This window comes from Nannospalax galili, unplaced genomic scaffold, assembly GCF_000622305.1.
Source record: "Nannospalax galili isolate Female #2095 unplaced genomic scaffold, S.galili_v1.0 scaffold149, whole genome shotgun sequence".
NCBI classification, from domain to species: domain Eukaryota; kingdom Metazoa; phylum Chordata; class Mammalia; order Rodentia; family Spalacidae; genus Nannospalax; species Nannospalax galili.
The window spans coordinates 2,026,729-2,049,642 of NW_008359763.1; the positions used below are offsets into that span (position 1 = coordinate 2,026,729).

At 50.3% G+C, this 22,914-nt stretch overlaps 1 protein-coding gene across 10 annotated transcripts in view; it reads right to left on the reverse strand.

Moving 5' to 3' along the window:
• Agap1 (ArfGAP with GTPase domain, ankyrin repeat and PH domain 1) overlaps positions 1–22,914 on the reverse strand; it is a 511,278-nt gene that overhangs the window by 315,011 nt on the left and 173,353 nt on the right. For all 10 annotated transcript variants that reach the window (XM_017795748.2, XM_017795749.2, XM_008823665.3 and 7 more), the window contains 2 exons: positions 6,943–7,028; positions 2,775–2,916 (listed from right to left, as the gene is read on the reverse strand). In XM_017795748.2, the coding sequence (XP_017651237.1) occupies positions 2,775–2,916; positions 6,943–7,028 (228 nt within the window). The remainder of the gene's footprint in view (positions 1–2,774; positions 2,917–6,942; positions 7,029–22,914) is intronic.

Sequence of the window (22,914 nt, forward strand, 5' to 3'; positions counted from 1 at the left end):
TAGCCACAACCCAAAGCCGCACTACGACCAGGAGGGCCGCAATCTGCAGTTTTAAAATAGTTTGCCCTAAAATAACAGGCTCATCCTGCCAAACAGTGGAGAACTACACCTGTACCAGTACTTGGGAGGCCGAGGTAGGAGGACTGAGTTAAAGGACAACCTGGAGAGACTGGTAAGACTTAGGCTTGCTTTTCTGTGGGTCTTAAAACACCAAGGCCAAAACCTACATTTTGGTGACTGAGTGCCTATGGACAGCAACCTCCCCATGAAGTTGCTGGAGCTCAAAGAACACCTCTACCCCTCCTGTCCTGAGGGCGAACACGTCTGACTTATAGTTTACAACACATGAGGAAAGAGGTCCTTTACAACATCGAAAACAATATAGTAAGAGTTAGAAACCATGGGTTCAAAGCCTTTGTCTAAATCTGGGAAGCACAGGCCAGAGAGCCTCCATCCTGCCTGGCCTCTGGCTTTCCGAAGACCCTGCTTCTCCCTGTCTACGTTGTGAGTCTTTGGGTAGAGGGGGCCTGGTGCAGTAAAGGGCCCCTTAGTTCCGTGTCCCATCATGAACATGTTCAGCCCTATCCCCACCCTAGAGTATACTGCACCGAGCGGCCTCTCTCAGCACTGGCCTCCTGCTGTGCTGGACAGCTCCTCAGTTCTCTCTCAGACCTCAACAACCTCTGATCTCTATCACCACCTAGTGTAGCCAGCAGAAAGAAAACCTTAGGTTTCTGTACCACCTGATCAGCCTCATTTCCTGTGTCCCCAGAGCATAGGGCTCCACAACAGCCCAGTGTGTACACATTGCACAGGCACGGACCACAGACCACGGGGAGGCCACACACTGGCCAGCTTCCTCCCACAGATCCCTTGGGGCCCTTTGCTCACCAACATCAGCTAAGGACCCAGAGAACCCCAGATGAGGGATCCCTAGGTCAGGCATTCGTGTCTGGGCATAGCTGGGCACAGCCTTATAAACCAACACACGGGAGGCGGGCAGCTCCCAGCTCTCCTCCAGAGAGGCTCTCACACATGGCCTTCTTGGTCTCAAAGAGAAGGACAGACTTCCCCTAGGGACGAAGCAAAGGACTGAGCCCCAGCAGCCCAAGAAGGACCTTGGTACAACCGGCTCCACACTGAGACACGAGGTACAGAGTCAACCACAGCCAAGTGCATATCCTGTGCCCACTGACCCGCTGCATGCCTCCCACCATTCCTCAATTTACCCTCCCAGAACCCTGAGGCAGAGGTCAGGGCCACCCAGCCAAGGTAGCTCCAGTGAAGGTGTGTGGGCCAGCGCCTGAGCTCTTGCTGTTCTCCCCTCGCTCCACCAACCGAAGCTGAGAGAGGCGCAGACTTAAAAACGCCATTTTAAGAATATTCTGAAGAGTACTTCAGTGACACACGCTACGGCCGTCATCCCACAGGGAGCAGGTTTCAGGGCATCCTTGGGTAGCCCAATCCACAGATGCTAAAGTCCCTTATAGGAGATGGTGTGATATCTATACAGGACCAGAGCCATCTGCCTGTACACGTCAAATCATCTCTAGGTTACCTATGCTACCTGGGACAGCGTGGATGCTGTGTACAGAGTTGCCATGATTGTCACTGTGGGGTTTACGGAGTAATAACAAAGAAAGGTCTATGTATTAGGCATGGGTAATAAACAATCACACACATAAAACGTTTTTCAGTGTTTTGAGTCTTAATGCTACGGTTGAAACTAAATATACAGACTATATTGTAGCCTATGCTGGCCTTGATCTGGTGGCAATCCGTCTTCGTCAACCCGAGTGACGGGATTACAGGTGGGCACCACCACGTCCTTCTTTAATGTTCTTAACCACGGCTGTTTGACCCCATGAAGACAAGAGGCCCTACTGAACTCCAGAAGCACCAAGGATTTGTCTACATGGCAACCACCAGAGGGCACTGCAGGCACAAAGAAGTCTGGTTACAGGCTCAGGCTGAGTTTTCTTTTGCATTTCTCCAGCCACCCCCTGGTCACTACATGTGAAAATAGAGAGTGGAGAAGGTGTTCAGCATGGAAATGCAGCTCTGTCAGTTTACACCTCCCATGCTGAGGAAGGTCAGTCCTTCTTCCACAGCAGGAGCCGGGCTTCCCACACACAGTCCCTGTGAGCAGCAGAGCTCTGGTTACATTTCAGGAGAAACTACACATATAGCTTAGTATCCTGTTCTTCCACAGGGGTGAAGTTCTTAATGGAACCATCAATCATTGGGCATGGAGGCGGGGGGGGGGGTACCAAATTTGTTAGTTCCAACACCCATGAAGGGGTAATACAATTTCTCTTGTTTTAAAGTTAAATTCATCTGATCATTATAAATGTCGCATGTGACAACTTGGCTAGCCTCAAATGGTCGATTCATAAGAATGCACCCTGTGACCAGGGACAAAGGTGCTATCTGACCCCATGTGACAGCCACTTTTAAAGAGGCCACCTTTAAGCAACAGGGAAGAAAACAGGAAATGTGCCCCAGTGATCCTGTACTGTGAAGGAGATGCTGATCACAGGTGACACTGGGAAACAGGACAAAAAGAAATCTCTACTATGTGTCAGAAGTCAGTATTGTAAAGATGCATCTGGGGTGTTGGGGAGAGGCAGAGAGGGACTGTTACCAGGCTGTTGACCGACTTACTCCAGAATCAAAGCAGGAAAAACCACATGACAATTCTCCTTGTAAAAAGCAAACTCCACACTGAGAACCCAGAAGGCAAATCCTTACACCCATGCAGGAACAGCACTCACCCTGGGTTCCCACCAGCACAAGTGGGATCTCGCTGGTGTTCCGATAGTTGGCCATTCGACTGTAGTAATGGTAGACAGTCTGGAAACTTATCTCGTCCTCCAAGCTGAAGACAAAGATGACCGCGTCCACCCACATGGTAAACTGCAGAGGAGAAGGGAGGGGGTGGGAGCTGAAGGTGTGCATAGGACGAGGGCACCAGGCCCCTCAGGATCACCTTCATGAGCTCCAGGGTGCCCCTCAGCTGCCATCTGATACCTGACCTCTGCTCTACACACTGTCACCATAGCTGGGAGCCAGCTCAGGAATGGGATCCTTGTTTGTTTCCACCAGGACCCTCCAGAACACAGCCATGCTGTCTGTTCTCCTGTGATTTCTGTGCCCTTAACTGTCTACCCCTGCCCTAACCCAGGGAAATCTCATCCTGCAGACAGAAGGCTCCTCCCCATCTGGGGACAGGTAGGGGTGTCACAGTCTCCTCAGAAGCTCTTGGGAGACTTGATGGACCTGCAGGTTGAGAGGGTACTCCTCCTCTGGGCCCCCACAGCCTTCTCAGAAATGCCCTGGTGCCTTCATTGCCCAGCACCCGAGACTGGAGACGCCTCTGCCCCCAGAGTTCCACGACCAGCAGAGGCTGAGCTGCCACTCAACTCACCAAGCGCCCTGCTGGGAAACGCCCATTTATGTTTAGGAAAGGTGAGAGGAGATCAGACTAATCTACACTGAGTCCTTGTGTCATCTCATTTACAACAGCGACCCTGGGAGCCTCGAGCAGAGGTGGAGCTCTCAAATGCACCGAACCCCACTCACAACATCTGGCACAGCAACTTCCAGATCCCATGACTGACATCAAGCTTGTTCTCTCCACATGTGAACAAACAAAACCAAAAAGCTGTCTGCTTTCTCTAAAAGACGCTGTCCCAGGTCATTATTTATGTCCATGGCCTGGCCCCCAGTTCAGCAGCCGTGTGTGCGTGTGTGTGTGTGTGTGTGTGTGTGTGTGTGTGTGTAAATAGATTCTGATTTTCACCCATAACAAAAACTGTTTATGTGTGGAATATTTGAGAGAAGTATAAGAAAGATCTTGGGGTCAAGTCTCTTGAGGCAGATCTTTGGGGGCCAGCAGCTGTGGGAGCTGTGTGGCCAAGCTCCTGCAGATACTGGAGGCAGCACAGGGACCCTGGGACCTGGGCTGGAAGACCGCCTCCTCTTCTCCCTGCCAGGGGTTCCTTTCCCTTGGTGATGGTTGGTGTGGGCTGTCAGCCTGACAAACTCTACAATCACCTGGGGGATGGGCCTCTGAGCATGTCTCTAGGGGATTATTTTGATGATGCTAAGAGAGGCGGGGAAATCTGCCCAGTGTGGGCACAATCATTCCCTGGGTTTGGGTCCTGGACCGTGGAATGCGCTGAGGCTTTGATGCCTGGATCCTCTTGCTGTCATGGGACCAGATGGTTCCGGGCCCCGCCCCCTTAGCTTCCCTGCTCTGGCAGGCTGTGACCTGGAACTGTGAACCTAACAAACCCTTTCTCTCTTAGTTTCTACTGGGTATTTTAATTTTTATTTTATGTGTATGACTTTTGCCTGCATGTAAGTACACCTGCATGTGCAATGCCCAGACACCAGAAGAGGGCAACAGATCCCTCTGGAACTGGAGTTATGGACAGTTTTAAAGGTGTGGGTGCTGGGAACCAAGCCTGGTCCTCTGCAAGACTAGCCAGTCTATTAACCACTGAGCCATCTCTCCACTACTGAGCCATCTCTCCAGACCCTCCTTGGGGTGTTTTATCACAGCAAAAGGTGAAAACCTAAAACACCTTCTCTTCTGAGAGGCAGGGAGGGGAAGGCCTTGCCCTGAACACCGATGTAGGAGAGTAGCCTCGTATCCCCAGATCAGATCTCAGCTCCTGACGTGAAAGTTGGGACCCATGTGAGTCTCTGTTCAGAGGAAATCTAGCCCTATCCCATCCCCTCATTTTCTCTCTGTATACATTTTGAGCCCTAATTAGAAAATGGCAATTTTGAAGGAAAAACAAGGGCAATAGATTGGCAGTTTCTGCACAACCGTGAGATGACAGCAGTAAGCACAAAAAAACCCTTGCAATTTCTATCGCGATGCCATTACTCTCAGCTAGAAAACGATCCATAATGATGCAAAGAAAGAAACTGCACACGTGAGTGTGTGAGACCCCACCGTAATGCCCTGCAGGGGAGACTTCAACCAGGGGACACATGTGGGCACGGCACTGCTGAAGGGCTAGAGTAAGGATGGTCGTCAGGGAAACTGTGAAAAGGCTTCCTCACTGCCATGGACACCCCAAGGGGGCCCAGACAGGCCTCCTGGGTCCTCATCCCAACCCTATGTCCTGCCAGCCTGGGCGAGACCTGAGAGCCAAGGCCACTGTGACAGGCTCAGGCACACAACACGTGTGCTCTGAGGCACACGCCTGCCGCAGGCCTTTGTTGCTGTTTTCCTTATGCAATTCCCTGATACAGTGATTAAAAGGAAGAAAAACGTTATTCATCAAATGACACTCACATACCCTGCGCAGCGGAAGCTAATGAAGAGGCAATTCCCAGGGAGATTAGGAAAAAGAGAGCTGAAGGAAATTTCCACCCGAGACAAAAATACTGGTTTGGTTTTTTGGGGTTTTTTTTTTTATGCTGGGGTTGAGCCCAGGGCTCCATGAGTACTAAGCTGTACCTTCAAACAAGGGCATTAACTAAGATGCTGTCTCCAGTAACATCCCTGGTAGGCTTAAGTCCGTAGTGTGCCGTGCTCACTTCATGGTGGGCCCCGGTTCTGTGGCCACAACCCTGGGCTAGAGTTTCCTCTCCAGTGGGGACTCGGGGGGCTCCCTGTAACACAGAGCATGCTCATCAAGCTCAGAATTCCTACCCTTGAGGCCCTGACAGCCTCGCTAGTAGAAGTGTTAAGTTCAGGACCATCCACCACATGTCTTCAAGATACTTCCTTCTTAGCATCACCATGTGATGGTCAGTGCTGAGCATCAACTTGGGAGGACCTAGAATCCCCTGGAGGACGAGCCTGTGTACGTGCCTGAGGGAAGCCACCTCGAGCTGAGGTGGGAAGACCTGCACCGTTTTGGGCTGGGGTCCTGACGCGTGTCTGCAGGAATGGAGCTGAGCGGAGGTGCGTTGTACTTCTTGACTGTGGGAGTGGTGGGAGGGATGCTTCAAGCCCTGCCACCTTGATTTTCCTGCACGACTGACCGCAGTCTTGAACTGGAGGGATAAACCCTTTCCCCCTCAAGTTGCTTTTGTCAGCGTATTTTATAACAGCAACAGAAAATGACACTGTGTCAGTGATACCAACTAGTAAACCCTCTGCATGACACTGCACTGTCATAGCCTAACTGGCTATACTCCTGAACGCTGCACATCACATAGTCGGTAGTGTTTTATAGTAAGCAGAACATGGAGAACTGACGGCAGTTTCTGGAACTCTTCGAGGTCTTCCAAGGGTGTAGGGCAGCCCTTCAACAGTCCCTGTCTTCAGCATCATTTACCTTAGTTACCGCCTCCTGTCTAATCCTACACTTTACTTTTAAATGAGAGACGCTCAAGACAGAAGTGTTTAGTGTGGTCTGTATGTGTGCTATGGGCTAGGACTAGGTCTGCACGCCTGTCGTGCACTTAAAAAACTATGTCAGCAAACCAGTAAGCTGGGTGAAAGGGGTTTTCCACACTCTCCTTTCGGTTTGCAAACTGCCACCTTTCTAGGGAATTTTCAAGGAAATCACAGCACACTGTACAACAGTGTTTAGTGGAGAGTGACGTGGGCCCAGAAGGCTGGTGAGTGTGTGGGGACGCCCACTCTGTCGACTACCAGAAACAGAAAGTGGGTCAGCTTCTTAGTTCCACCAGTGGATTTGAAAATGTTACGATGTTAATGAGATCAAACCAAGGAGAAACAAGAAACAATTTTTAAAGGCACAGAAATTCCTGGATGCCACCCTTTAAATAAGAGTTGACAAGGAACAGATGAATCACCTGCTTTTTCTTCCTTCTTAAAAATACATGAACAACAAATAAGCCACACAGACCCAACTTCATCTAAATATCCTGTTTTAAAAGCACTTGACTCACTTCCAGAACTCAAAAGGCAAAGCACACAGAGGTGGCTTCTGTTGTGTATGCAGTACTCACCTGTGCCTCTGGGGGGCCCCCTTCATCCCTAATCAACAGCAGATAGCTCTGTCCATCCACCACGATCTCCTTCTTGAACCTGCCACCTGCCACACACAAAACATCACGTTACAGAAGAAGACAGAGGTGACAGAGGTGGGGGCTGGAGGGAGACAGACACGGGCTTCTCTTGTGGAAAAATGCACTCTAGGCCAGGCGGCCGCCAGGGGACAAGGTTGGAAGGACTGAGATTTTAGATGCCTCCCGCAGTGACTGCATTTTTAGAATTGAACACCGATCTAAACATTTGTCTTAAGAACCCATGCTCTTTTCTCATTCAAAGGCATGGCCTCCTGTGCGACAGACACCAGGCAGCCCTGACTGAGGAACGTGGAGTATTTATATGGACTTTATTCATACATTCATAGATTCTCACCCACTGGCAAACAAATGCATTTCCGTGCTTCACAGGGCCTGGTGTACAACACCTGAGAACCTGTGTTCTTCTCCTCAAGGGAAACCCAGTGCTTGAGAGGAAAACACACAGCAGGGTGAGGGTGGCGTCTCCGGACTCACAGGTAGGGAAGGATGCCTGACTACCACACACGGTTAGACAAAAGCTACCGATGGATCTGCACATGGACAGAGGTGCAGCCGGCACACAGGGGGGTGTTAGAGATCACACTGGGTTAGCGAGAAACCACCTGGGGCCCTGCTGGAATGGGAAGTCAGAGTGTGGCCGGGGAAGGCCCCAAGGGTGGCCCCTAGACACACCCAGGCAGGAGGGGCACACAGCTGCCTGCAGCACTCAGCGGGCCAGGAGATCTGCACAGCAGGGACAAGCCACCTCCGAAACCAAACTGACGTCTGAGAGTCAAGGCTCCAAATCCGTTCCTGGCTCTCTTTCTAGGTCCTTTGTGCCTCATACAAACCCCAACAAAGCCAGAAACTTCTCTAAACAACATTGCTAGAACCTCCCAGAGCCACATCTGCTGTCCTGCCCTGTGCCAGATCCTTCTCCCCAGAATCTCAGGTCCAAGTCTCTCATCACCCAAGAACATGAATAATCATTCCCCACCCCAACCCAAGGAAATGTCTAGTGGTTACCATCTAAGACCAAAGTGGACTGGTCCCGCTTCCTATAGAAGCCCACAGAGATGCAAGCTCACAGGCATTCGTGCGCACATGCACGCACACACACACACACACACACATATACACAGATGAGCAAGCACACACAAGTCATGCACATACACACAGATGCAAGCACACAGTCATACACATGTACAAACAGATGCAAGCGTGCACACACAGAGGTGAGCAAGCACACACAGTCACGCACACAGACACACAACTAGTCTGACAGGAGATGGAGTCCTGCCTGCCTTGACGAGTGTTCAGGCTACTCAATAACAGAACACAAAGATTCTAACATTTCAAGACTGCAGACACACTTGTGTTGGGATCCCCTCTCCCCATAAATCAAGGCTGAGCACATACAAAGACAGCTCTTCACAAAAGTGGCAGGTGGAGATGCCCTGGGGGTGGGGGATGCACAGCAGGGTTCTCGAGGCTGCTGCTCCCTACACAAGCTCACTTTCTACAGGAGCACATCCCAGCCTCAGGAGGAACTCAAAGTGACTTCGGGTTCCCAAATCACAAATTCTTCAGCGAGAAAAAGGATGAAATCCCTTCCCAGAAGGGCTGCTGTCACACCTGACACACAACAAACATCCCCCAAGGTGACAGCTGAAAGATGGCCATGTCCAGAGACTCCCTCTACCTCAGTGACCCCAGCAGGAAAATGGCGACAAGTGGCATCCTGGTGGGAAAGAAGCAAAGAGTGCCCAGCGCTACCCGTCCTTACAATTTCAGATGAGGCTCATCAGACACACCTCATATCCAGTCAACTAACTTACCCACAGGGAAAATGCACACGTGGAGGCAGGCAGCTCTGTTTGTTTCCCCATTTTTACTTTTTTCTTTTTAAATAAGATACAGGAAACCTCCTGTTTCTTGAAGATATGGACAAAGTCAACCTTCCCAGGAAAAACAATGTTTGCAAAGTAATCTTTGTTGACTCTGCTTTGGAAAATCCCTTCTCCCCCACCCTGGTCCTAGAGATGGGTAATCACACTTTTCAGGATCCAGGGAAAGCAGCCAGGATTTGGGCAGAAGTTTAAGACTCTTTCCCATGGCACTGCCAAGTTGTAACTTTAATGACATCGCAGTAAAGAAAGAGCCCAGATGTCCAAGAAACCATCCTCATGTGTCACGGGGTCTAACAGACAGGCCCAAGGCCTTTTTTGTTGTTTATTTAAATTTTATTTTTATTTTATGTGTATGAGTGTTTTGCTGGCATGTGTGTAAAAGCACCATGTGTGTACAATGCCCTCAAAGGCCAGAAGAAGGTGTCGGATTCCCTGGAACTAGAGTTATGGATGGTTGTTAGCAGCGATGTGGGAACCAAACCCAGGTTCTTTTCAAGAGCCACCAGTGTTCTTAACATCTGAGCCATCTCACCTAGGTTTACTTGGGATGTGGGGTTCCTCCTGGGGGTACACTATGTCCTACCCTCAGGACACTGACCGGCAGTTAGAACTGAGGAAATCAGAGTTCTGCAAGGAGAGTGAGGGCAGAGCTCCACAGCCCTACTCAGGGAGCACTGTCCTGGGTGCTCCAGAGAGCTCAGTGGGAGCCTCCCCATTCAGCAAGCACCCTCAAAATCGGAAGCACAAGTCATCAACTTTTGGATCCTACTGACCCAAAGAGCAGTGTCATTGTCCCACAACACCCCCTCCACTCACGCCTTGGGCTGAACTGTGTTATGATAGCTCATACCTGGTAGTCTCAACTCCGCAATCGCAGGTGTAATTTGTAGATTAACTGGCCAGATGAGGCCATACTTGGTTAGTGCTTGAACAAAAAGTGTCACCACAGGCTCAAGGACTGTAACACCTGGCATTGGTCCCCAGTTGACGGCACTGCTGGGGGAGGTCACGGAGCCTTTAAGGGGTGCAGCCTCACTGGAGGAAGCATGTCCCTGGGGGCAGCTTTCAGAGTTCACAGCCTTGCCCGTGTCCAGCTTGCTCCTTTTGCTTCCTGGGAGTGTCATGAAGACGTGAGTACTCAGCTCTCTGCTCAGCTGCCTCTTGCCATGCCATCGTGGACTCTTATCCCTCTGGAACCATGAGCCCAAAAAACCCTTCTATGAGTTTCCCTGTTCCTGGTATTTTATCACAGCAACAGAAAAGTAACTAATACACTTGAGCACTTGAGTGAGGTGAGCCTGGCCCAACCTGGGGATACGGACACAGACATACACAGAAGAAAGAGGGAGAAGCAGGGCGGGACCCACAGAAACCAAAGGCAGAGATTCCAGCTAAGCACCAGCAATTACTGGGGGCGGGGGGAGCAAGTCCCTGCCACAGCTGCAGGGGAAACCACCCCCATGACCACTGGAATCCGAACTTCCAGGGCACAGAACGCAGACAGCAGCTTTTGCTTTTGCTACCACCTGCCTGGTGGCACTTGGCTCCCACAGCTGCAGCCAGAGAATATAATTCCTGGTACCAAGTTCTCGTCTTACTTTACTCCTTCGCCTAGTGCGAATGTGTCCATGGGAACTAGTGCATGTGTACACACACACACATGCAGTGTCAACCACCCGCAGTGTATGTTCTGGCTCCCAAATCCACATGGCACAGACCTTGCATCTGAGCTCCAACACAGGAGAGTGGCCAGGATATCCCAACAATATGAGCTGGATGCTTGAGAACCTCACCTCTATCCAGGACCCTGGCCAGTCTAACCTCTGGTCAAGGTGCCACCACTCAGCCAGAGCCCACGCCAGCCCTGCATATACCTTCATTCCCTTAGGAGTACTTGCCAGCCCTCCACAACTCTATCAGTGCACACCGAGGTCACCTTCCTGGTGGACTTGGGGGTGGATCTCCATGAAGCTCCCCTGTGCTGCTCAGGCCGTTTCATCCCCTTTACACTGGATCGTCTCCACACAAAAGGTGTAGAAGGGCCACCCATCCCTGGGGTCCCCAAAATTTCCTACACAGCAAAAGCCCTGGCCACCCAAGTCTCTCTGTTCATATTTCTGAGAAGCAGGATGCCCGGGCATCAGCATAGGCTGTCCAACAACCCTCCCTCCTGCAGGTGTCCAACAACCCTCCCTCCACACACAGCTGATATCTATTCCCTTGGTCCCATCCATAAAAGATGCTTCTAGACAGCTGACTCGTACCAAAGTCCCACAGGGCTTCTCAGAAGTCAGTTTTCCCAGTCACTAACGTCATGGCCCCAAGCAAAGGGACCCAAACAAATTCCCATCACTTCTGAACAGGAGGAGGTGCATGAGGGGCTCCAAAATCTGAAACTTTCTGAGAATCGAAGCCATTCTTAACAGCATTCTGGAGCACTTTGCATTTCGAGTTTCAAATCAGGGACAGTTGTTCATGAGCCTTTAATCTTAAGCCTCCATATTATTTTGGTCGTTAGATCTTTTTGTTGTTGTTGAGACGGAGTCTCTCTGCAGCCCCAGATGGCCTGGAATTTGTTATGTAGACCAAGTTGGCCTCAATCTTCACAGACATCAGTCTGCCTCTGCCTCAAAGGACTGGGATTAAAGGTGATCTTTTTTTTTTTCCTACCGAACTTTTTAAAGGCTATAACCAAAATTCTAATTTTGTTTTTAAACATTTTCTGTATTTTGTTTTTATTTGTAATAAAAATTGTGTATGAGTGTATTGCCTGCATGTGTTTAATAAGTGCACCCATGTCACGCAAAAAAGAGTGCACCAGATCCCCTGGAACTGGAGCTACAGATGGTTGTTGGCTGCCATGTGGTACTCACCTTTGAATCCAGGTCCTCTGTAAGAACAGTCAGTGCTCTTAACCACTGAGCAATCTCTCCAGCCCCCACCCCCCACCCCCTGCCCCTTGTTTTTAATGTGGCTGTTTTTAAGTGGAATGCTTCATGGATTTGAATGCCATCTTTGCACAGGGGTCATGTTAGTCTTCGCTGTTAACATTCTAATTTCAGTGCATGTGCTGATGCTTAATAAAGTGTCTATTTGACATATCCAAATTCCAGTTTCTCTCTTACAGGTCCACCTGACCCACCGTCAATTCCTCACACCATGGCCATCCTATGAGGTCATTCTGAAAAGAATGGCCCATGTTCTCAAGCTGCCAGTTATGACTTGTTAACACTAAGCTGCAAAAGGTACCCCCAGTTTCCCCAAACCTGACCTCTCTGATGGGTGGCACTGATCTGACTCACCATACCTACGTGCAGGTGATGGGATGGACATGTGGGGGACAGGCCAGTCCTGCAACCCAGAGCCCCTCAATTGCCTTCCAGGCTGGGAACAAGAATGTCCACATTTGTGTTCCACTCTAAGGTGCTAGGCAACTCTGCAACCCTGATAACATCTTCATGTGACAGGAAATGGAGGCCCTTCTCCACTCAAACCAGTCCTTCCCAAGCTACCCCAAGGTCCCCTGCAGCATGCTGAGTGCCAAGCCTGAACACGACTTCGAACATGACTTTGAACCAAACTTTGCCAGCAGCACCAAGTGTGTTCACTTCATTAGACCGACTGAGTGTGCAGAGGAAAAGTTTCTTGCCAGAACTCAACCTCAAGTGCAACTTACTAGGTTTCTGGCTCACCTCCAAGGTGTTTTCCAAGTTCCTAGGAAAACGGCCAGCTTCAGCCTGCCTTTGTGTGGCCCTGGACCAAGTCTGCACGCGAGCTTCTAATTCCTCCCGACCTCCCTCTCTTGAACATGAACTTCAGCATCTTTGGGGGGGATGTGTTTGTGTGTGTGAACACAAATGTGTATGTGGTACATGTGTACACATGCCAGGTCAACCTCGGGTATTATCCTCAGAAGGTGTCCACCTTGCTTTTTGAGGCACAGTCTCTCATGGGCGTGTAGCTTGCTGATTAAGCTAGCCTAGCTGGTCAGCAAGCCCCAGGGCTCACCTGTCTCCTCTTCTTCAGCCCTAGGATTAGAAGTATGCGCCACTACAGTTGGCTTTTAAAAACAACAACAAAAGTGGTTTCTGGGCACTGAACTTGGTCCTAGCTTTACTTTACCAACTGAGCTAACTCCAGGTCCCAGAATCCTGGTCCCTCTCCCTGACCAAGCCAGGGGTGCAATGCAAACTTACGACCAGCAATACTGCACGGGGCCAGCCATTCAGAAGGGCGCTGTCCAGTGAATGACAGCTTACCAGGAAGAAAGGGGCATACCTATGTTCTTTTGCTTTTAAATATCATTTAAAGTCTGATTAAGGGCCTCTCTCACCATCCGACGTCAGCCAATTTCAAGGTGACTATTCTGAGACTCCCACTCTGCGAACCAGCTCTGAATTTGGGATGCCAGACACATCAGATAATGGGGTTCCTTCTGTTTCAGTTCACACAGGAAGGAGCTGCCATGTGTGTGCCTAGGCAGTCTAGACAAGCAGGCAGGGCCAGGGCCCTCTATGGCCTGTTCTGCTTTAAGAGGGTGTAAGCAAAGAGAAAACGGAGTTTTCCTATTCCGAAAGGAGCTGCTGGGGTTACACTGCCACAGATGCTGTTGGCTTTTCTGTTTCTATCCTTTTCAGTAACTGGACTGAAAGCTATTACCTTGTCATTAACAGTTCAACAAGAACAACTATAAGGTGCCCTGTCACATTGACGTCACAAAGCATCACATTACATTAATCCCCATAACAGTCTTGTGGCCCAAGTATCATAGTCAAGCCTGGGGCTGCTGGGGAACCTCTTAGATACGGAGGGGCAGGCTGACCCTCCTCCGGTGGCCTGAAGGAACACGGCTCCAAGCTGGGACTTCTGATTCCTCCTGACCTCCCTCTCTTGCACATGAACTTCAGAGCCAATGTGACCCTAACATGACCCTGTCTGGGAATGATCCGGCAGCCTGGGTGTAATCTTCAAAGTCCTTGAGGTAGATAGGGAGATGTGTTCTACTCCACACCCAACAGCTACAGCAAACCTGCTGTGCTGAGTTGAGACTTGGGCAGACACCTCTCTCAACTGCCAGATCTCAAGTGGCTGCTGGTCTTCACTACACACATAAATGAGGGGTGAGGGTCTCCCCAGCAGAAAGCTGCCACTGTGCAGCCACTGGAAAGGGGGGGGCTCACTCCCACACTCAGGCCTGCCCCAGTGAACCTGCCCAGGTGCCCTGTAGCAGGGCCTGCTGGCCAGGAGCCCTGGTCCAGATTAGGGAGGGAGTGCTATGAGGCAGGTACTGGGTCTCCTCCAGCTCTGTTTGGAAGTGTCTCTAACAGGAAGCTATTTGTGGAAACTGACCTAAAACTTCCTCCTTCCTGCCCCCAGGCCTGCACACATCACAGACCCCTTGGTGATCTAAGCACAAGCACTGCAGAGCTTTTTGGGTTTTCCCTAAGGGAGCATAAAACAACCACAACTGTGCTAAATTCCTTTAAAAATTAATGTGGCTTTTTAAACCACGACAAAAGCACTGAAGTCAGTAATTTTTAAGCACTGGGGCTATGGAAAAGTTCTGTACTGTGATATTTAAAAGGAATTTTGGACCACATTATTTTTACACTGGGAAAGAGGTTATTGGTAATGTAATAATTTACAAAATTTAACCAAAACACATTTTATTTCTTCTGCCACTTTTTAAGCTTATATTGGCAAATAAAAAAGGGTGACTAAACACAAAGGGGTGAGGCGCCAACCCTGGAGTTGGCTCAGGTTTGTGGGTGGGACCTGCTGAGGGAAGGACTGACCCAAGGTGACTTAACCCATCACAGGAAAAGAAAGGTTGGGAAGGAGGGAAGCCCAAGTCCCAAGTTGGGTTGACACAGCAAAACTTCACCAGGGCTGAAGTGGCACTCCATTTCCAGTAGGAGGGGGTGGCGGAGGCACAACCAGGAAGACAGAGCAAGGCTGTGGGGACAACCTGGGGGGCAGCACTGAGGAAACAGGACCCTCCACACAACTGGCTCCTCGAGGCTCTGTCAAAGCAGCTGGGCTCTCGGGGAGGCAGAGACAAGGCCTATGGTCCCAGCCTAGGGCACGTAAGGGACACAGGGGGACGCCCTTCAGCAAATACCCAAAGGGAACAGAGCCCTGGTCCCTACCAAAAAGAGAGCAACCTCCCTTGGGAGGCAAGTCAGAAGGGTGGGCAGGACACTCGCACCCTATGGCATGGTGATTCCTGGACCAGTGTCATTCGGCTCACAGTGAAGCTCCAGGCCCCAATGCCCTCCTCCCCTGTAGTCACTGGGGCAACTGGAGACCAGGGCACTGCAAAGGAGGGCATGGGTGAGAAGGAAACTTCTCAGCAACAGTCACTGTAGTCTACCTGCAGCCCTCATCAGTGTGGACAGCCCTGACTGGTAGAGATGCTGCCAACAGGAGTCAGGACGGCCCGTCTCTGCCAAGAGAATGAGTGGGCAGAGATGCCCAGGTGGGAGAAGTGGGGAGGAGAACAGTGTAATGTTGGGCAAAGATGGGGCTAGGGGATGAAGCAGATCCAACAGAGGAGAAAATCCAAACAGTAGAGGGCACCGTAAGCCAGCAACCGATGCAGCCAAGAGCCAGGTGGTCACCAAACATGGAGGACACACCAGCGCCTTGGGAGCCAATGGCTACAATCAGGAAAAGGACAGCAGAGCTGGAAGTGGAGGCGGCACGTCCTTCCTGGCAGGAGTAAACAGCTGGGCGCCGAGGGCCAAGCAAAGCAGCCTAAGGAGCTCTTTTCAGAGCCCGGGGCTAGGGGTAGGGGTGGGGGACACGGCAGAATGCTTCCACAAAGATTTCAGGTTGAGTCACTATGAAACGGTATTGTAGTTTAAGAAAAGGTGTTAATACAGACCTAAGCACAGATGTTAAAGAAAGAGGTGCTAAGGGAAAAGACAGCACACACCTAGGTGTGGGTTTCTCAACAAACAGCACCCTGAGGTGTCTTCAGAGACAGATGGTTATGGCTGTCTTTTACGCTGTTGGCAGACTTTGTCGGGAACTTTCTCTCTCTTCGGTAAAGATCACAGGGTGGCTCCTGGGGTTCACTGAAAGGACTACAGGTCAATAAGGTGAAAACCATATACAGTCAGCTGTACATGGGAGTTGAATGTGCTTTTACTGTGAATGGAGTTTAGTCTTGTTCATGAGATTCCCAGAAATGTACAGCTCGGAAAGGAGGTCACAGCTCGGAAAGGAGCAGGACCTTCTCTGCTCAGCTGTAAGCACAGCACCACACTGCTGCTGTAACACTCCTATCCGAAGCATCTCTCTATAAAAAGAACGTTCTGTATGCCTGCAGCCTTCACTGCAAATTCTATCAATTGTGAAGGATTTTTGACTGCAACAGGCAAGAGACTTGGACCAGACCCCACAGGAAGGGACTGTTCTCTTCCCACAACCCCTTCATTTTTCTGGTCCTTCTGTACTGCTTCAGGAGGAAAAAGCCTCAATGGACAAGGTACAGCTGAGATTAGAAAACCGAAGTAGGAGCTGGAGAGATGGCTCAGCAGTTAAGAGTACCTGCTGCTCTTGCAGAGGACCAGGTTCCGTTCCCAGCACCCACATGGCAGCTAACTGTAACTCCAGTTCCAGGGGATCCAACACCCTCTTCTGACCTCTGCAGGCACTGCATGACACGGGTGCACTTACATACATGCAGGCAATATTCTCATACACATAAAACATTTTTTTAAAGAGGGCAGAAGCAGAGAGACATTCACCCCCACGCAGAAGGACAAATGGACTTAAAAGAGCACAGAGGATCGTAGCCCTAGTGAAGAAGTGGTGGTTACTCAGACAAAACCTTCAAGCCGTACAGAGGCTCAGCGGGTAAAGGTACCTGCTGCAAAGCTTGATGACCTGAGTTAGATCCTGAGATCCAGATGACAGAAGAACTGACTCCATCAAGTTGTCCTCTGATCTTTGCAGACATGCAGGCATGCACGCACACACAAAATTATTAAAAAATATTTGTATGCAAGTGTAAATGTTTTGGAAACTACATTGCAATAATAACCACCCATCACGCACTCTCAAGCACGTGCTCTCTGAACAGAAGTCAACATGCAGATGTGGGTGTGACAGGTGCAGCTCAGCGGCAGAGCTGGGCACCGTGGCTTTCTCAGGAGTAACAGGCCAGTGTCTCTGCTGTGACCTCAATCAGGAAAGCAACAACTGTAGCTCCCGACTGTGGCGCAGGCCGGAGCAGAGTTACGAAGCTTGAACCTAGAAACTACCAAGGAACTAAAGTGCTGTCCTCACAGATTCGATTCAACTTGGCACTGTAGAATCCTGAGTTCCAGGAACGTCAACGCTTTCGCATCTAGTCAATGGAAGACTGCAGTGGCCCTCACGTAGGGGACAGCCTTAAGGGAGAAAAGTGGGGGACTGCTTATTGAGCAGCTCATGAATTCTTGGCGCCAAGTAAAGACGGCAAAAAGCAACAACCGGGACTAAAGAGAGAGATGGCTCAGAGGGCAAGAGTGCTGTCCATATAAGCATGAGGACCCAAGTTCAGATCCCAGCACAGAGTTTACCAAAAACAAAATCCACCATGGCAAGGCATGGCTGCAGATGCCTGTGACCCAGCACTATGGAGCCTGGAGGACGGCTGGGATCTGCTGACCATCAGCCTAGCTCCAGATTCAGTGAGAGACCCAGTCTCAAGAAGGGTAAGGCAGAGAGTGACAGTGCAGGACATCTGATGTCCTCTGGCCTCTGCATGCCAGTGTATGCACATACTCCACACCCACAACACACATACCTACATACCACACATACATCACACATGCCATACTCCCCCACACCCCCACATCATATATATACACACACCCACAGAAACCATCACCCTCCCACATACCCACACCCACACCCACACACAATTAACTGGATGAAAATGCAGAAACTTAGTGAGGACCTATTTTGTAATCCCAAAAGTAGCCTCATCGTTGCCTTTAAATGAGTCAGAAATTTATCAATGAAAACTTGCAAGTTTAATTAATAAAAATATTTTTTCAGGTACTGGAGAACTACTTGAAGTTCTTTTAGAAAGCAACATTGGTGCTTAAGAACTGACTGGTCGATTTCTGATCTCACAACTATTCTCAGTTTCCATACATCTTAGCTTCTGAGAGATTTATGGAAAATAAAAAGTAGCAATTTTACAAAGAAAACCTAGTAAGAGCGTTCTTCCCCAAGCTACCTGGTGGCTCAGGTTGGGCGGCCAGGGAGTCCCCCTCAGTGCCTAACGTCAGACCCCCCTCATTCTTGTAGCCTGGCTACCTAACCAACCACCATCCTCTTAACCAACACCAACCCTTTTGCAAATTAGTACCTCTCCAAGTTGCCCCCCACCCCCTCACCGCACGAGCCTTAGACAGCCTGCACCATGGCAGACCTTAGGAGGCAGATCACCGTGCTTCCACAGCATGAGGTTCTTGTGATGTTCAAGAACTGAACACGAGGGAATGTGCTCTGGAGGGAGATGCCCTCATGGGAATGGCCACTGACCTCCACAGCCTGGGGATGCAGGTTGCTACCCACCACACACACGACTTTGCCTAAACTCCTGGGAGGACAAGCCAAGGTCTCTGATACCTGGTACCCTGAGGCCCACCCCAGTTGGCTCTGCTCCATCCTGGCACCATCCCACAAAGGTGCGGCTGTAGGGACTACCCCAAGGTCCCCAAAGTTCACAGGCTGCCACTCCACAGAATTCACCCATCTGCCCAAGACCCAGCATCCATCCTGGGGCATCACTCCAGCATCTGCCTCAGCCCAGCACACACAGCAAGCGGACATCCCTCAGAGCCCCTAGGTTTGTGAGCAGATCCCTACAGTGGATGGTGGTCCTTTCAAGACTTAGAGCTGCAATCAAAGGGTTGAAGACCGAGGACAACTCCTGTGCCGTCTGTGCCTGTTTCCTTACCTAGAAGGGGAGATAAAAACAGCACCTGCTTCCTCCAGTCATGGTCAGGGACACTTGCAAACTGGTCAGCTTCCCAAAACGTTACCAGTGGCTCTTCAAAACCACACCAGCCACAGCTGCTCTAGAACCGGCAGTTCAACATTTCCTAGTGGAAATAAGCACTCGCTGAGGGGACAGGTTCCCACACAACCTCAAGGAGAAGCCGAGACTGCAACAATGTTGCGGTAATAAAGTATGTAAGTTCTTTCAAATGGCACAATGCACCCGGGGCCTTCCCCAGGACTGTCACAATTCCCTACTTTCTGGAAGGTCCAGGAGATTTCCTCTTTTCCCTCAAGTCCAACAGCTTTCCATAGGAATAAATTTCATATTAAAAATGACCGTGTCACAGAACAGTGACCAGGAATGGTCTTCATAAAGTATTTTAGGGTCTGTAGATGACCCTCCATTTTTTAAAACGAAAAAAAATCTTCTTAGCTCATAGGCAGTAAGTAATCGAGGCCCAGGTGATCCATGATGGAAAGTTTCTCTTTGAAACCCTCTCCTCCCTTCCTGCTAGAGACTAACTCAAGGGCTTCCTCCAAGCCAGCCAACCTCACCTGACACTGAGCACACTCTGGCATGCACTTGGACACTCCTGCAGATGCCCCAGGTCTCGGGGATATGTGTGCAACAATCCTGCTATGTGTATGCAATTTCTCTTCTAGAAAGAATGCAGTAGGTTTCGCTACTGGGCCTCTGACTCCTCCTAGAAGGAGCTCCTCAGTCCTGAGAGGACCCAACCCTCTGTTGGGGTGTACCCACCAGCCTCCCATCCAGGGATGGCAAAGTGAGATGCCCTCAGGACCTTCTCCTGGGCTGGGGCTACGGCCTCTCAGGTTCGGCCCAATCCCATAGGGACCATACTTTCCCTGGGGCCATCCTGCATCGGGAACGTCCTGGAACATGATCCATTTGCCACTGCTGCTGGTGCACTGGCCCCGAGCTGACATGTGGCCAGGAAAGTTAAACAAGATGAAGGCAGCAGTCAATCGCCCTGACGAGGTACAAGAACTGGGTACAGAGGACTCTGAGGAGCTGACTCCAGCTCACTCCTACCATAACCCGAGCCAGTTCCAAGTCCCAGAGGTGGTCTGGGACCCCTGCTGACCATCTCTGTAGTTATCTCCAAAGTCTATACTGTATTAATTCACCTCCAGATGACAGTGACCCCTCACCTGGGTTGTAACAATTCTTCACTTCCTGAAACCCGAGTCTACCTTCTTGGGTGTGGAGGCCAACACGCTGTGGGCTGCTTCTGCCAGCCAATGCCCCTCCTCACTGACTGCACATGCTGTACTTCCAACACAGCTGGCTCACTGATTTAGCCCTCAAAGAACAAGCACTGGGTTTCATTATTTCTTCTTTTTTTCTCCTTCTGTTGGTCATGGTGTTAACTTTTAAAATAAAGTGTAACAAGAGGCAGTGAGGCTCGGAAAAACAAACAGCTGTCCACATGTGCTGACCTCGTGGCTACAGCCCCCACGGCAATGCACAGCCCAGAGGTACCGCTGCGCTGCGTAGATCCCGCCTCAGAGCCGTTCCTGACACAGAGCAGCCAAGGACGGAGGCACATCACACTGCACATTGAATCTGGCTTCCTTTTCCAGTCTGGGTCAACAACCTCCGTGAGTCCTGGGACTGATAACTCACCACAGCATAGGCAGTTATGACAAACACACAAAACTTTCTGTGGATCAGGCAGGAAAACATTGCCAGTAAAGATCAGTGCATCCCAGGCTCAGCGGGGCTGGGAAAGTCATAGAAAGAAACTTGTCTGAGGCAGGTTTGGGGCAAGTGCGCACAGTATGCATGCAGGCTGAGCATGACGTGAACCGTTCATGAGGAAGAGCCATAGGCCCACTGGTTAAGGTCTCAGAGAACACTATCGGCCTCCTCACCCTCTTGTGCGGTCTACCTACTGCCCAACCCTCTTCTAACAACCCTTTTGCCAACAGTTGGCAGATCTCACCGCCAAGCTCCAAAGAGCCAGCTGATGAGAAGATGCTCTCATACCCAGCACTACCGGCTGCTCAAGGGGAAGCATGTGATGAAGCGAAAGCCAATCACAGCAGTCCCTGAATCCTGCTGGAAAAAGAAAAACTGAAAACTGAGGAAAACATTGAACTTTTTCTCCTTACTAGGTGTGATCATCAAGGGTCACATGGCACCAACAAGATGCTTGCTACCGTGTGGGCAGAGCTAGGTGGGTGTCAAGGTCAGGACAGGAAAGAGATGCAGAGGGAGGCTCCCTGTGAGGCTAAGCGGATCAAGGACCAGGATGCACCCACATCCCTCCCCTGGCTGCTTCAGGAACACAGCCCATCTCCCGAGTTGAGCCAATCGGGGTGGGTCCCCCATCCTCTCCCCTCCAGGATGCACACCAACATAGTAAACCTAGCCTTGTAGCACCCAGATCCCAGCAGCCTGCTGCCACTAGGCACCTTGGAAATGAAGGTGGGCTGCCCGCCAGAGGGCACAGCGATGGCCAACTGACAGGGGCATAGCACTGGATGATGGTTCAGGTCTGACAGACCCAAAGATGTTCACTCACAAAGCAGTGGAGCTGCAGCGCAACTGCGGGTGTGAAACTTTCTGGACCTGGTCTGTTTTTCCTGTTAGGAATAGTTGTGTTTGGGACTGCAGAGATGGCACAGCAATAAAAGCACTTGCTACTCCTGCTCAGGACCTGGGTTTGGTTCCCAGCAACCACATGGTGGCTAACAACCATCCCTAACTAATTCCAGAGGCTCTGACACCCTTTTCTGGCCTCCGCAGGCACTGTACGACACAGATGTGCTTACATACATGGGGGCAAAACACTTGCATGTGTAATAAACAAAAATGAAAAACAGAGCAGTTGTGTTCTTGGGCTGGGGATGAGGTCAGTTGGTAGAATGCTTGTCTGGAATGCACACAGCCCTGCAGTCTCTTGCCAGCGTGAATACACTGGCCATGGTAGGGCACATGTGCAATCCCAGTACTTGAGAGGTGGAGGCAGGAGGATGGAAAGGTGGTCCTCTGCTATGCAAGGAATTTGAGGCCAGCCTAGGATATGCAAGACCTCTTTAAAAAATAGTTGTGTTCAATTCTTGAGGTTCCAAGAACAACAGCTGTGCAGACACCGAGCCTGGCTCTGATGACGACTCTGGAGCCCTGTGGCCCTGGTGCATTTTTAACCACCATGAGGAGGTGGCCCTCCCTGGCACATGTCAGTTGGCCTGCCCTCACTGGAGGGTTCCCAGACTTACGTCTGACCAGGTGTCAATTGATTACTTACGTGGAACAACTTCTGGACACACACACCAACCTCAGGCCCTGAGCCAGCTTTCAGCGAGCCCTCAGTTCTTGTTGAAGTAATGATAAAATCATGGGTCAATTCACTCAGAGCTCCAACCAACTGAAAAACACATTTTGTTCTGCCAGACTGGTGGACACCAGAAAACAGAGCAGCCTCCTCAGTCTGGTCCACAGCCTTTTTCTCTTGTTCACAGCATTGCTTCTTTGAAAGTTCAGTAATAACTCAGTGTCCTTCACCTGTTGTGCCCAGTACCGCCCAGTCTTCCCAGTGTTCCTCGTCATGACGGAAGAGATGCAGACCGCTGTACACGGGACAGCGACGTAGAAAGTGACGTTTCCAGGTTAGTCCCTGGAGGTAGATCACCGCGAAGATGACTGGTCTATGAAAAGCAAGCTAGCAAGGGGCTCCAAATCTTAATCACAGAAAACTCTAAGAGACTGCTTTTGCGGGAATTACTTAATACCAAGTAACACAGTAAAATTCATGTTTTAAAAAAAAATGAGCAAATTTCAAAACCACTCCAATTTTATTAGAGTTGTACGGATTTTGTTCCACTGGAACATTAAACAGGCTCCAAGAACAGCTTGAGAAGTCAGTCCTAACATCTGTTCAGAAGTGGTCACTGACGAACCTTTTTAAAGGTTTATTGGATTTGGAAAGGGCTCTTGGAGCTGACAGCTTCAATGTGTTTCAGTGTCTCC